The sequence below is a fragment of the Pristis pectinata genome, chromosome 34 (assembly GCF_009764475.1).
Source record: "Pristis pectinata isolate sPriPec2 chromosome 34, sPriPec2.1.pri, whole genome shotgun sequence".
Classification (NCBI taxonomy): domain Eukaryota; kingdom Metazoa; phylum Chordata; class Chondrichthyes; order Rhinopristiformes; family Pristidae; genus Pristis; species Pristis pectinata.
This window is the reverse complement of record NC_067438.1, coordinates 15,183,478-15,198,698: the sequence shown is the minus strand read 5'-3', so window position 1 is coordinate 15,198,698 and position 15,221 is coordinate 15,183,478. Positions and strand designations below refer to the sequence as shown.

The window sequence follows — 15,221 nt, the reverse complement described above, 5'->3', positions numbered from 1 at the left end:
CAGCTTCTCCAGCCTTTCTTCAGAGCTACAGTTTTCCAATCCCGGCACAAAGTATTCATAAATCTCCTCAGCTCCCTCTCCAGTGCAACAACATCTTTCCTGTAATGTGTTGAGCAGAACTGTGCACAGACAAAAGCGGTGGACCGAGTCTTGCACGCAGTTCCAGTACACAGGTTCCCCTCGGGTAACAAACGCCTGACTTCTGGACTCCCGCTACATATGCACAGCGGGATGGATGGGGGTGGATTTGCCGGCTGCTGCGGGTGGGAACGGGGGGATTTTCCCCGCGCCTTCTCTCCCCCCAACCCCGAGCCACAACAACCGGGGGCGCTGGGTGGAGCCGAGCAGAGCCGGGAGCGCTGAGAGGTGCCCTCGCTCACTCACTGGGTCGGTGAGGCCGCTCTTCCCGAGCCTGCCTGCTCTCCTGTCACCGCTGCTTGTGCCATCCTCTCCCGCACACGGTTTCTGCTCGTTTCCAATTTCTCAGGAACCGAACCCTGTCGTAAGCCAGGGACTGTCTGTAACCTCCCAGTTCCCGGTGCCTTGGGTAGTACAGGGCAGCCTTCTGTCTGCCTGTTTATCCACCTGATTGACTTCTGATGTTGTCTGAGTGCACAGACGGAGACCCATTCCTCCCACGCCAATCAGCATCCTCCCATTTCTGTGTCTCCCCTGGCCTCGTGCACCTTCACTAACGTTTTACCTCACACTTCCATGGACTCAGTTCTATTTCCCATTCATTATTGTACAAGATGCTGGTGAGGCTGCACTTGGGATATTGAGACACAAGAAATTCTGCACATGCTGGCATCTGGAGCAAAACACACAGACACACACACACACACACACACACACAAAACGCCGGAGGGACTCAACAGGTCAGGCAGCATCAATGGAGGGAAATAAACAGTCAACATTTCAGCTCGAGACCACAGAATCAGGATCAGAATCAGGATGGACCCAGTCTTGATGAAGGGTCTCGACTTGAAACGTCGACTGTTCACTTCCCTCCATAGATGCTGCCTGACCCGCTGAGTCCCTCCAACGTGTTGTGTGTGTCGCACTCGGAATATTGTGTTCAGTTTTGGTTGCTCTGCAACAGGAAAGATGGCATTAAACTGGAAAGGGTGCTGAAAAGATTTAAAAGGATGTTGCCAGGACATGAGGGACTGAGTTTTAGGGAGGGGTTGGACAAACTGGGACTTTTTTTCCTTGGAGCGTAGGAGACTGAGAGGTGATCTTATAGAAGTGTCTTAAATCATGAGGGGCAGAGATCGGGTGAATGCACTCAGTCTTTTTCCCAGGATTGGCGAATCAGGAACTAGAGGGCACAGGTTTAAGGTGAGAGGGGAAAGATTTAATAGGCACTTAAGGGGCAAATTTTTTTACCCAGAGGGTGGTGTGTACAGGGAACGAGCTGCCAGAGGAAGTGGTTGAGGCAGGTACAATAACAACTTTTAGAAGACAGTTGGACAGGTACATGGATTGGAAGGGTTTAGTAGGTGATGGGCCAAACACTGGCAAATGGGACTAGGTTGACTGGGGCATCTTAGTTGGCATGGACCAGTTAGGCCGAAGGGCCTGTCTCTGTGCTGCATGACTCTATGACTCAATTCAGTCCAGCTGACCAGAACATCCAGAACTTCCCTCCCCACTGTCAACCCCATGGGCAAACTAAGCTGGGAATTGCTGAGCTCCGACCTTCAGCAGCTGCAGGCACCGCTCCAATGTTGAGACATGACTGGATTTACTTCGGTGGGAAAGCTGTGGTCCTGTGGGATTCAGCACTACACGGCCGACAGTAACCTGCGGGAGTCAGAGGATCATAGAACTGTACAGCTGAGAAACAGGCCCTTCGGCCCATCGTGTCCATGCCAGCCATCCATACTAATGCAATTCACCTGCACTTGGTCTGTAGCTTTCTGGGCCTTGGGGTTTCAAATGCTGGTCCATTGTGAGAGCCTCTGCCTCCCTCACCCTCTGGGTGAGAAAAAGTCTTCCCCCGATCCCCTCTGAACCCTTTATTTCTCACCTTAAAACTGTGTTCTCTGGTCTCTTGACACCTCTGCCATGGGGAAAGGTTTATCACTGTCCACCCTACCTACTCCCCTCATAATGTTCCCCTGAGGAGAACGGAGCCAGCCTCTACACTCCCTCCTCATGACTGGAACACTCCACCCCAGGCAGCCTCCCGGGGAATCTCCTCTGCACCCTCTCCGGTGCAGTCACATCCTTTCCTGTAGTGTGGTGACCAGAACTGCACACAGCTGTGGCCCAACCAATGTTTCATAAAGTTGTACCGAGACCTCCCTGTTCCCTGGCCTGCCAAATGAAGGCCACTATCCCACAGGCCTTCTTCACCACTTTGTTGGCCCGAGCTGCCGCTGATCTGCCATCCAGGATGAGGTACGGAGCAATGGGAAAACTGGTCTGCCTGCTTCATCGGAAGTCCCTGGGCAGCACGTTGATCCCCTTTCACACTGAGGCAGGGCTTCCCGGCAGAGTGTCCTCTCAGCCAACAACACGCGCCCCACAGCAAGTGGTGTGGGGACTGATTGAAGCCGTTCGCTGCCTCCGCACCCTCCCTCCCCCCGGAGGTAGGGGGAGCGCTGATTGCGGGTGCTGGAATCCGGAGCAACGCACGAGACGCTGGCGGGGTGTGGCTCAGCGGGTCGGGCAGCTTCTGTGGAGGGAAATGGACGGTCGACGTTATGGGTCAAAACCCTTCATCTGGACTGGAGGGGGAGGTGGCCGGCGTAAAGAGGTGGAGGGGAAGGGGTGGGGCAAGAGCTGGGGGGTGATGCGTGGATCCCAGTGGGTGGGGGGGGGGTTATAGGCAGAAGGGGAAGTGGGGGGGAGTGGGAATGGTGACAAGAGGTTGGGAGGTGGGGGTGACACAGGGCTGCAGGTGGTGGTGTCCGATAGGAGAGGGAGGTGGAGCGTGGGATCGAGGGAGGGAGGTGGGGAGGGCAGAGGGGAACAGTGGGGGAGGGGACCCAGTGGGGGGGGTGTATAGGTGACGGACAGATGGAGTGGCTGGGGGAGGGGATGGAGACAGGGTGGTGGGGGCTGGTGGGGGGGGGGGGTTGTACGAGGAACTGGGTAGATCAGGAGGAGAGAGGAAAGGGACAGAGGGGAAGCAGGTTACCAGAAGTTGGAGAATTTAATGTCCCTGCGGTGGGGTTGTAGACGACCCGGGGGGAATATGAGGGGCTGTTCCTCTGGGGTGGGTTTAGCCTCACCCTGGCAGTGGAGGAGGCCGAGGACAGACAGGTCGGGGTGGAGATGGGGAGGGGAATTAAAATGGCTTCCCACCAGTAACCAGCACTGCCAGTGGCCTGTGGCGCACGTGCCCCATGGAGCACACGTGCACCCTGCAGGCAATTCGGGCTCACAGCTGTCCTGATACCCCATCACCGGTAAGGACCACCCACCTCCCCACTAACCGAATCTCACGGTCAGGGTTTGGCAGCAGTAGGAACACTGGGCCCACCGGGAACGTGGTGGGGTGGGGGAGCTCCTGGTCGTCCTGTCCCTGATGGAGGCTGGAGTTGTGTTGTATGTGAACCGCTTGTTCAGTGGGTCAGGAATGTCCATGGTGGGCACTGTGAGGGGCGGGGACAGACTTGCCCTTGGTGGGTTTTGTATTTGATGTCTTTGACTTGTGTGAAGATGTGTTGGGGAACCTGTATGTCGGACGGTCCAGTGCTCCTGCTGGTGAGTACCCACACGGTGTGTCTCACTTTAAAGAAGTAATCTTCTTCTTCTGTCCTCTTCAATGCAGGGACTTCCTGGACCTCAAGGACCCACTGGATTCCCAGGACCAAAAGGACCTCCTGTGAGTGAACTTGCCTCATTTTCCAGTTCCTACCCTGTGGTGCTCTGATGCTCTTTCTCTCACACACACATGCACGTGCGTGCACACACACACACACACGCACACACACACACCCACACACACACACACACACACACCCACACACACACACACATGCACACACACACACATACACACACATACACACACATACACACACACACGCAGACACACACATACACCCACACATGCACACACACATACACACATACACACACATGCACACATACACACACACATACGCACATATACACACACACATGCACACACATACACACACATACACACACACTCAGACACACACACATATACACACACACATGCACACATACACATACACACATACACACACACATGCACACATACACACACGCATGCACACATACACACATACACACACATATGCACACATACACACACATATACACACACATGCACACACACACATGCACACACACATACGCACACACACATACGCACACACATGCACACACACATACACACACGCATGCACACACACACACACACACAGAGTCAACAGAGAGAGAGACACACACATACACAGACACAATCTCAAATACATATACACACACACTCGCACATGCACACACTGTCAGAGAGAGACACACACACACACAGGGACACACAATTTCACGTGCACACGCACACACATGCATGCACTGTCAAACAGAGAGAGACAGACAGACATACACACACTCTCACACTCAAGCACACACTCACACACACACACACACAAACACACACAGGGACACACAATCTCATATACATATACACACACACTCTAATACACACTCTCACACACACTCACACAGAGATGCAAACACACACACACACACACACACACACACACACACACACACACACACACACACACACACACACACGTTCCCTTCCCCTGTGGGATGTGTGAAATGCACACAAACTGGGGCGGAACATCCTGTACCAATGGTGGGTCAGTGTGTCTGGAGACAGACTGAGATGAGGATCGGGGGAGTTCACACTGCAGGATGGGCAGATGTTTGGGTGTGACATGACAGATGACCAGGTCAGGTGCCTGTCGGGATGTGCTCGGTGTGTACCCATCGTCAATCTGACCAAAGACCTGGTGAACGCAAACAGTGGCGGTCAGCGAGGGCAGGGTCCCCCACACAGTGGGACCATGTGGCTCCTCTCCGGTGATGGCCTCTGTCGGCACCACCCCCGTCCAGTCAGACCCACTCACCCTGTGCCTTTGTGGACGCCCACAACTGTGGCTCAAGCCTCCCTGGCAAAGATACTCCACTGAGCGCCCTGCGACCCCTCCGGCACTGCCGAGGGATTTTAGTATGGCAGTGGAGGGAGGTGGTCTTGTCATCTAACTCTGCTCCCTTCTGTCAACAGGGACCTCCAGGAAAGGATGGGCTCCCCGGACACCCTGGACAGAGAGGAGAAGTGGTGAGTAGATCCTGGATGCAGCATCTCAGAACGCATGGCTGGGAAGCTGTTGTACTGGAAGGGTGGATTCGTAGGGTGGGCAGGCCCGGTAGTGTAGCGGTTAACATAACGCTATTACAACGCCAGCGACCTGGGTTCAATTCCGGCCGCTGTCTGTAAGGAGTTTGTACGTTCTTCCCGTGTCTGCGTGGGTTTGCTCTGGGTGCTCCGGTTTCCTCCCACATTACATGTATGGGTTAGGAAGTTGTGGGCATGCTATGTTGGCACCGGAAGCGTGGCGACACTTGCGGGCTGCCCCCAGAACACTAAGCAAAAAGATGTATTTCACTGTGTTTTGATGTACGTGTGACTAATAAAGATTTCTTATCTTGGTTAGTGTAGCGGTGGGAAGGGGTTCATTGGGGGAGTTGATTTACTACAGAGAAGCATTTCATTAGGGTTTGTTAATGTACTAAGTGTTTATTGGGAGAGTTGGTTTACTGCAGTGAACAATTTCATTGGGATGGTTAGTGTACCAGTGGTAAGAAGTTTATGAGGAAAGTTTATTGATTACAGAGAAGGATTATGCTGGATTGGTTCATGCACTAGTGGTATGGGGCTTATTAGGAGAGTTAATTTACTGCAGGGAAGGATCTCACTGGGACGGTTAATGTGCCAGGAGTTTATTGGGCAGCATTTCATTGGGTTGGAGGTATTAGTTTGGATGAAGTCTCCCAGTAGGGTAGGTGTCAACAGACGTATCGGGCAGTGAGAGCACCAGGCTCGAACGTGTCGCTGGCTGTTCCTCATGGCTGACTTCTCTCTTCCCCCCATGTCCACGGACAACGCCTGCTGATGTGTCGGCCCCGGTCTCCAGGGTTTCCAAGGCAAGACTGGCCCTCCTGGACCTCCTGGCGTGGTTGGACCTCAGGCAAGTCCCGCCGTTCACGCTCATACACCCCTTCCCCTCCCGTCTGCCTGCCGTAAGCTCGGACACTAACACGACACTTTGACTTTTTCCGCAGGGCTCCACCGGTGAATCGGGACAAATGGGAGAGAGGGGACACCCCGGACCTCCTGGGCCACCCGGGGAACAAGGACTTTCTGGCCCATCTGGGAAAGAAGGCACAAAGGTGAGAGGATCACCAGACGGGATGGTGGGCCGTATTGGAACATGGTCGCAAAGGAAGAGCAAGGGAATGTTCCCACCCAACCTGGGACGGTGGGAACTTGGGGTCGGTGCCAGGACCGGTTTCTGGGTGGGGGGAGTGTGTGACCTCACTGGCAGGTGGGAGGTGGTCCTCTGTTTGATCGGTTCCTCTACCCTGTGTGTTTAATGACTCAGCCCCGCTCCAACCACAAGCCCTGCAGGGAGGGCACCTGGGTGACTGGTCCTCAGAGCTATTTGGTCATTCCTCAGGTCAATATGTCCTGAAGTACCACTGTATCTATAGATCTCCTCATTTGCCTCTCTCTCTTTATTCCTCTAGCATTTCACCTCTCTTGGCCTTTTCCATTCTCTTTGTCTCCATCTTGTCCTCTGTTGGACACTGTCTCTGTCTCCCCCTCAGTCACTGAGACAGTTCCCTTCTCTCTCTCTCTCTGTCTCCATTTATCACACTCTCTCTCTCTCTCTCTCTCCCCCTCTCTCTCTCCACCCCCTCTCTCTGCACCCTCTCTCTCTCCCCCTCTCTCTCTCCCCTCTCTTTGCCCTCTCTCTCTCTCCCCTTCTCTCTCTCCACCCTCTCTCTCTCCCCTCTCTGCACCCTCTCTCTCCCCTCTTTCCCCTTCTCTCTCTCTCTCCCCTCTCTCTCTCCACTCTCTCCCCCTCTCTCTCTCCTCTCTTTCCCCTCTGCCTCTCTCTCTCCCCTCTCTTTTCCCCCTCTCTCTCCACTCTCTCTCCCCACTCTCCCTCTGCCCCCCATTCTCTCTCTCTCTCTCTCTCTCTCTCTCTCTCCCGCCCTCCTCCACCGTCTCTGTCCCTCTTCACACCCTCTACCTTTCTGTGTCTGCCTCCAACACCCTCTCTGTCTCCAGTATTTCCTCCTCTCCTCCTCACCGTGTTAACCAGTTGCTGGCTCCCTCCACCTCTGTCCACTGTGTTCGGTCTACAGGAACAGGTTGTGTTGACTGTTGATGAACCATTTGCCACCTCTTGTCTACCACAGGGTGACCCTGGTCCTCCTGGAGGCCCAGGCAAAAATGGACCCCCTGGACTGAGAGGCTTCCCCGGTGAGATTGGATTGCCTGGAACTCCGGTGAGTAACTGGACGGGAAACAGCTGTCGGTCAGAGAGTGCGGGCTGGAGAGACTGGGTGGAGCCTCAGCTCCTGCCCCCAACTCCCTACCCCTAATCCTCACACATCAACCCACCCCCACAACTCTGTTCCCCCAACTCTCCCCACAACTCTCTCCCCCAAAACTCCCACTACCACAACTCCCTCCCCCACAACTCTCCCCCAAACTCTCTCCGTATCTCCCTCCTTAATTCTCTCCCCACAACTCCCTCCCCCATCTCTCCCCATAACACTCTCCCCCACAATACTCACCCAACAACTCTCTCCCCAACTCTCTCCCCCAACTCTCCCCTCCACAACTCTCTCCCCCATTTCTCCCCACAACTCACACTCACAACTCTCTCCCTCACAAATCTCTCCCCATAAGTCTCTCCCCAACTCTCTCCCCCAACTCTCTCCCCCACAACTCCCTCCCCATAATTCTTGCCCCCAACTCTCCCCTAACAACTCTCTCCCCCACAACTCACTCCCCCAACTCACTCTCTCCCCCACAACTCTCTCCCCTGCCTCTTCTCTCTGCCTACCTATCTACCATCCTCCCCTCCAACCTCTTTTGTCTCTCCGACCCCCTTCCTACGTTGGGCAGAATCGCTCGGATTTGATCGAGACGGATCAGACTGGAGCACGGTTTGGATCAGAGCGGAGCCCCAGTTGAGGGCACAACTCATGGAGATCCCATCACCGTTAAGCTTCACCGCCCCAGGCCCACTGGCAGAGAAGCTGCTGCTTTGAGTGAATTGTGAAAGGCGGCCGTGGTGAACATCTGTGGAAACGATACGAAGGAGAAAAATCTCCCTGCAATCTGCCACTTCAGGCGACGTGTTGGGCCCAGCTGGCTCCCCCATTGTGAGAAGGAGCCAACTACTCCTCTTCCCACTGCACTGTTGTCGGCTTGGTAACCACCTCGAACAGTCTGAGACCCAACGGTCTTTGAATCGTAAAGTGATCTGTGGAAGTTAACACGTTGAATGTGACAGACTGTACTTCATAATCTCATTGGTTTAATTCAATTAAAAATGAACATTTCTGGCAATGCTCCGTATTTTATCAGCATGGAAGGGCATATTGCAGGATCTCATGATATCCCCATTACTGTCCACATGAGTTTACACAGCATCCTGTTACATAAGACTTAGTGCTTACTATGTTCAAGTCAGGCCGGGTTTACTGTCATGTGCACAAGTACGGTGAGGTACAGGTGCAATGAAAACCTTGCTTGCAGCAGCATCACAGGCAGGTACTTACAGACAACATACTGCCCCCGGGACGACTGCGCTGGGGACGAGACGGTCGCCCATCTCTTTGCGGGCTGTAGGTTTGCGAGGAGGGTGTGGCGAAAGATGCGAGGGTCCCTGTCACGGTTCGTCCCCAGCAGCAGCGTAACAGAGGATTCTCCGATCTACGGGCTGTTCCCGGGGACACACACAGAGACAGACATCAACTGCTGCTGGAAGGTCATCAACTCGGTGAAAGACGCTCTTTGGTCTGCCCGAAACTTGTTGGTCTCCCGGCACTGCGAGATGTCCATAGGGGAATGCTACCGGCTGGCACATTCCAGGCTGCAGGAGTACGTGCTGAGGGACGCGCTGAAGCTAGGCGTGGCCAACGCAAAGGCTCAGTGGGGAAGGACGACAGTTTAGGGTTCTTCTGCCACTGGAGAGGGAGGGGCGGGGACAGGCGAGAAAGCCCCTAAATATCGTAAATACGGGACCGGGTAGCTTCCAGGGAGCCACACGTGTGGCATCGGTGCTGTTTTCTATATAAAAAGGTAACACTAATGAATGATCTGTACAAGAATGTAAAGGTTTGCACTGTTTTGTAATTGTGTATAGTTTGTCTTTTATTATGAATAATGTTTATTTTGAATAAAAAAAATATAAATTACACACTTAAGACAGTGAAGGGGAATAAAAGATGGTGCAAATCAAGGCATTAGTGCAAAAACGACAATCAGAGACAAGTCCATGGCAGTGCAGGAGGTGGTCTGTAGTGTTCCGTTGCTGGGGTAGGGTTAGGGTTGTGCAGGTCGGTTCAAGAACCTGATGGTTGTAGGTTTGACCTGGTGATGGTTCGATCACCAGATCAGGCCTCTGATGATCTGCTCCCACTTATTGGTAATTGGTTTATTATTGTCACATGTACTGATATTCAGTGAAAAGCTTTGTTTCGCTTGCCATCCATGCAGATCATTTCAGAACATTGGTACATTGAGGCAGTACAAGGGAAAAGCAATAACAGAATGCAGAATAAAGTGTTACAGTTACAGAGAAAGTGCAGTGCAGGCAGACAATAAGGTGCAAGGGCCACGATGAGGTAGATTGTGAGGTCAGGAGTCCATCCTTATCGTACAAGAGGTCTGTTCAAGAGTCTGGTAACAATGGGATAGCAGCTGTCCTTGAGTCTGGTGGTACCTTCTTTCAGGATTTTGTATCTCTACCCGATGGGAAGGGGGAGAAGAGAGAATGTCCAGGGTGGGAGGGGTCCTTGTTTATGTTGGCTGCTTTACCGAGGAAACGGGAAGTGTAGACAGAATCCATGGAGGGGAGGCAGGTTTCCGTGGTGTGCTGGGCTGCGTCCACAACTCTCTGCAAGTTCTTGCGGTCCCGGGCGGAGCAGTTGCCGTGACGATTAACGTCCGTGATATATCAGGCAATACACTTCACTCTTTCCTTTCTCCACTCCCCGCAGGGCGCACCCGGATTGAAGGGCAGTCAGGGGCCACCGGGACCACCCGGCCCAGCTGTAAGTATCTGACCTTGCGTTCGCTGCTCCACCCACCAAACTGGGGTAGGGTGGCGGTTAAGTTACCGGACTAGCGACCCAGAGACCCGAGTTCAAATCCCGCCGCGGCAGATGGAAACCCCACACCAACTCCTCTGAACTGGGCAACCAGCGATGGGTGATTGGCCTTGTCTGGTGGTGCCCACATCTTGAAAGGTGAATGGCAGAAAAGCTAAAAGAAGAATCCCAACCACCAGGACTCTCTGCAGTTTATATCTACCAGTTAACACATTCAGCTACCAAGCATAACAGTGCAGCCTAATCCCACTGCCCTGCTCCCTGTGCCAGGCACCTAAGGCACTTTGGCTGTCCACCCAGATGAGTGCCCCCGGCTCCACCTCCATTTCATGCAGTGAGTTCCAGACCACCATCGCTCATTCGGAGAAACATTATCTCCTTAACTGCCCCCCAACCCTTCTGTTTATTAATTCGATTCCCCTGGTGATTGACTGTTCTGCAAGTTCCTTGCCCTCCTCCCCTCATCGTTCTCTACATCTTCATGAGTCTCCGTGAATCCCTCAGGATCAGTCTTTCTTCAGTGCTAACGTTCTCCACTCCTGGCACTCCTCGTCCATCTCCCTTGTATGTCAGGGTGCTATCGCGAAGGTCTGAACATTGGTGGTTCCCCCTGTCTCCAATCACCTGGGGAACGATTGGAGGGTCTCGTTCCCCGTACTCCGCCCCCAGCCCTCCCACGTCGCTCGGTTTGTTACCTCCCAGCCGCCTGTCTCCTCACCGGTCCCTCGTGTTTCGTTTCTCAGGGCTCCCTAGGTGTGCGAGGGAAGGCGGGACCAGGTGGTCCCATCGGTCTCCCAGGACGTCCCGGACCTCAGGGACCACCCGGCCCTGCTGGAGAGAAAGGAGTGCCGGTGAGTGTTCGTGTTGGCTTAAGGCTACACGTGGCCATTGGTTTGGAGAAGAGGCATGGGTAACGGTTTGTGGGGGTGTGCCCATTGATTTGGTGGGGTTGACCATTGGTTTGGTGGGGATTGACCGTTAGTTTGGTGGGGTTGACCATTGGTTTTGTGGAATTGACCTTCGGTTTGGTGAGGTAGACTGTTGCTTTGGTGATGTTGACCATCAGTTTGTCGGGGATGACCATTGGCTTGTTGGAATTGACCATTGGTTTGTTGGGATTGACCATTGGTTTGGTGGGATTGACCATCAGTTTGGTGGATTGACCATCAGTTTGGTGGGATTGACCATCGGTTTGGTGGATTGACCATTGGTTCAATGGGGTTGACCATTGGTTTGATTTGGGGGAGGAGCATGACCATTGGTTTGGTGGGCAGGCATGGCTATTGACTTGGGGTGATGGCTATTGCTTTGGAGATATATTCCCATTGGTTTGGTGGGAGATGGCCATTGATTTGATGGGGGCTGCCCAAAGGTTTGGTGGGGGATGATCATTGGTTTGGAGGGTTGGCCATTGGTTTGGTGAGAGTGTGGCCATTGGTTTTGGGACTGGCGTAAGTGAGTCCATTGGCTTAGGTCAAGGGGCATGCAAGTGGCTTTTGGGGAGGGGGAGGAGAGTTGGGAAAGCGCGCTAATAGGTTTTGGGGTTGCGTGTTCTCTGTTGTGGGGGTGGAAGTGTGCCCAGTAGTTTGGTGGGGGGGGGGTGAGTGTGCCCACTGGTTTGTGGAGGAAGTGTGACCATTGCTTCTGCGTGTTACCTGTTCCCCTTGGATCTGGGGTACGTGCGTCTATCGGTTGGGGTCTAAATATTCTCATTGGTTTGGTAGGGAGTTATGCAATAGTTTGGTTGGCAAATGCACCTTCTGGTTTGGGGATGAGGTGCAGTCATTGGATTGGGAGGAAGGGTAATTGTGCCTTTGCTTTGGATGGTCAGTGTGCCCTTTGGTCCAGGGGCATCAGTGTGCCCATTTGAATCACCCTCATTCCGCCCATTTCACATCAGTACACGTATACATTCTGGATGAAGTGAGCTTCTGGCAGAGGTGGGCATCACTGATTCCATCTCTAACCTGTCTGAGCCTCATCTCTGTACCATTGGAACAAATTGTCAGGAGCTCAAATCCCAGGCTGAGATGCAAAATTGACCTCAATAAACTGGAACCCTTCCTAGCAATGCCAGGTTAATGGGCACCGAGGTCCCCCCAGGTTATAAAACCCTGGAGGTTGACTCACGCCCTCTGGGCAAGTAGACGCACCAGCCCTTCCTGCCCTGCGCTAGTGCCTGACCTCATTCCTACACTGCAGAATTCACCGGCTCGTAATAACCCCAAGGGCAAGAGGCCTGGCCAACCAGTGCAGCCTTTAGCGGTGTCGTGGGCCATCCTCAGTCTCTCTTCTTCTTGTGGGAAGCCTGCAGAAGTGATCAGGGTTGTGGGTGGGGGTTTGCAGGAGTGCAGGGTAGGCAGCATTCATTGTAATGGTAACAGTGGGCTGAGTTCAGAAGTGTGGTAATCCAGAGACCAGCACTGGTAATCTCATACCAACTAATACCTCAGGTCCCGTCAGGAGAATGTGAAACTAAGTATACCTGGTCTCCTGGGCAAGAATGTACCAGATAGTCAGGGAAATCCTGCCTTTTGGTGAAGGGAATCTTTCCACATGTGACTGAAAACCCATGACAAATACATTGCCTCTCAACCATCTCCCGATGAAGCCCACGGATGTGGTGCTCAGTGGGAGTGCTGTCCCTATAGAGAGTGTGCCTCTCCAATCAGGTGGATCACTACCATTCTCTCATGGGCAAGCTTATGGGCAATGGATGGTTACCTTGTCTGCAACTGAAGTACTAAGAGCTGACCCTAGCGCTGGGAGAGGTGAAGCCAGCAGTGGTTGTCCAAGACTTGATGGGCCGAACGGCCTAATTCGGCTCCTATGCCTTACGGATCGCCATCAGTAGGTGTCCGTGTACCAAGCCTTCAACGTTTTGCAAGTGACCTTTTCTGCTTGATCGCAGGGCGAGAAGGGCCCGGTTGGACCGGCTGGTCGAGACGGCGTCCAGGGCCCAGTCGGTCTTCCAGGACCTGCGGGTACTCCGGGAGGTCCCGGCGAGGATGGCGACAAGGTAAGGCCCACACCGGAGTTACCGCAGACTCTCCGAGGACACACGTTCCCACCGCACGTCCAAAGTTATGGGGTGGGGGAGTCCACGTTCAAGTTTATGGCTGTCATGGACACACGTACCACATGCCGTGAAAATTAGCTTTTTGCAACACAGCACATTACAAGATGAGGACAAACATAAGTCAACGTAAACTTAGATTAACATATATTATACATAACTTCCATGAGTGCAAACTAAACAACAAAATAAACATAACGACATTAGTCCGTGATTGAGAGAGAAGAAAAAATCTAGTCCGAGGTAGTGTGGGGGTTTTTCAGGTGGGTTCATGACCGATGGCAATGGGGGAGAAGCTGTTGTTGAACCTTGAGGTGTGGGGGCTTCAGGCTCCTGTCCCTCCTGCCTGATGTCACAATCGAGAAGAGGGCACGGTGGGGGTCCTTAATGATGGACGTCGCCTTCCTGAGACGTCGCCTCCTGTAGATGTCCTCGACGGTGGGGAGAGCTGTCCCCGTGATGGAACTGGCTGAGTCCCTCCACTCTCTGTAGCCTCTTGCATTGGAGCCTCCATACCAGGCCGTGATGCAACCAGTCAGAATGCTTCCCACCGTACATCTGTGGAAATTTGTCAAAGTCTTCGATGATATGCCGAATCTCCTTAAAAATTCAAAAGTAGAGTCTCTGGCATGCCTTTTTCATGGTTGCATCTATGTGCTGGGCCCAGGATAGGCCCTCCAGGAAGTTAACACCCAGGAACTTGCAGAAGGAATGTTCAGTTGCATACCAGGGCAAACCTTGGCAATGGGACGGTGTATTGGGCATTGAAAGAGGACGATAGGTTATTTGCAGTGGTGTGGGCTCTGTTTGCTGGCACTGCAACAGGCCAGGGATTGGGTGAGAACTCCTCAGAATTTCAGGATCTGTGGATGAGGATGGGTGGGAAGCTCACCTTGAGGTTCTAGGGTACCCCTAAAGGGGCTTTGGGTGGACATTGCAGAGAGGCACCAGCCACTGGTTGGGTTGCGGGCCGTCTGCTCTGGCCTTGGCAAAGTCCCGTGGGCAACTGAATAGGCAGTGAACAACATCACCTGGGGAGCCCGAGAGGTGGCCCAGAGGGGGAGGAGTTGGAAGAAGATCCGACCAGATCGAGGGGACCTGTGCTTTGTTTCAGGACTGGGTGGAAGGTTGGGGAGGAGCCTTGGCCAGTAATTGCCAAGTAATTCCCTGAAAGTGGCGTCACAGGTAGACAGGATTGTAAAGAAGGCTTTTGACATCCTGGCATTCTTAAATCAAAGTATTGAGTACAGGAGTTGGGATGTTATGGTGAGGTTGTATAAGACATTGGTGAGGCCAAATTTGGAGTATTGTGTGCAGTTCTGGTCACCTAGCTACAGGAAGGATGTCAATAAGATTGAAAGAGTGCAGAGGAGATTTACTAGAATGTTGCCGAGTCTTCAGGAGTTGAGTTACAGGGAAAGATTGAACAGGTTAGGACTTTATTCCTTGGAGTGTAGAAGAATGAGGGGAGATTTGATAGAGGTTTACAAAATGATGAGGGGCATAGACAGAGTTAATGCGGGTAGGCTCTTTCCACCACGATTAGGAGAGATAAGTACAAGAGGACATGGCTTTAGGGTGAAAGGGGAAAGGTTTAGGGGGAACTTCTTCACTCAGAGTGGTGGGAGTGTGGAACGGGCAGCCATCTGATGTGGTAAATGTGGGCTCACTCTTAAGTTTTAAGAATAAATTGGATAGATACATGGACGGGAGAGGTCTGGAGGTTTATGGACTGGGT

The 15,221-nt window shown here is 53.0% G+C and overlaps 1 protein-coding gene across 1 annotated transcript in view; it reads left to right on the top strand.

Annotated features, from left to right (window-relative positions):
- LOC127586103 (collagen alpha-1(V) chain-like) overlaps positions 1-15,221 on the top strand; it is a 234,419-nt gene that overhangs the window by 170,273 nt on the left and 48,925 nt on the right. Inside the window, 8 exon segments of the mRNA XM_052043933.1 lie at positions 3,785-3,838; positions 5,279-5,332; positions 6,189-6,242; positions 6,337-6,444; positions 7,480-7,569; positions 10,297-10,350; positions 11,151-11,258; positions 13,319-13,426. Of these exon segments, the coding sequence (XP_051899893.1) occupies positions 3,785-3,838; positions 5,279-5,332; positions 6,189-6,242; positions 6,337-6,444; positions 7,480-7,569; positions 10,297-10,350; positions 11,151-11,258; positions 13,319-13,426 (630 nt within the window).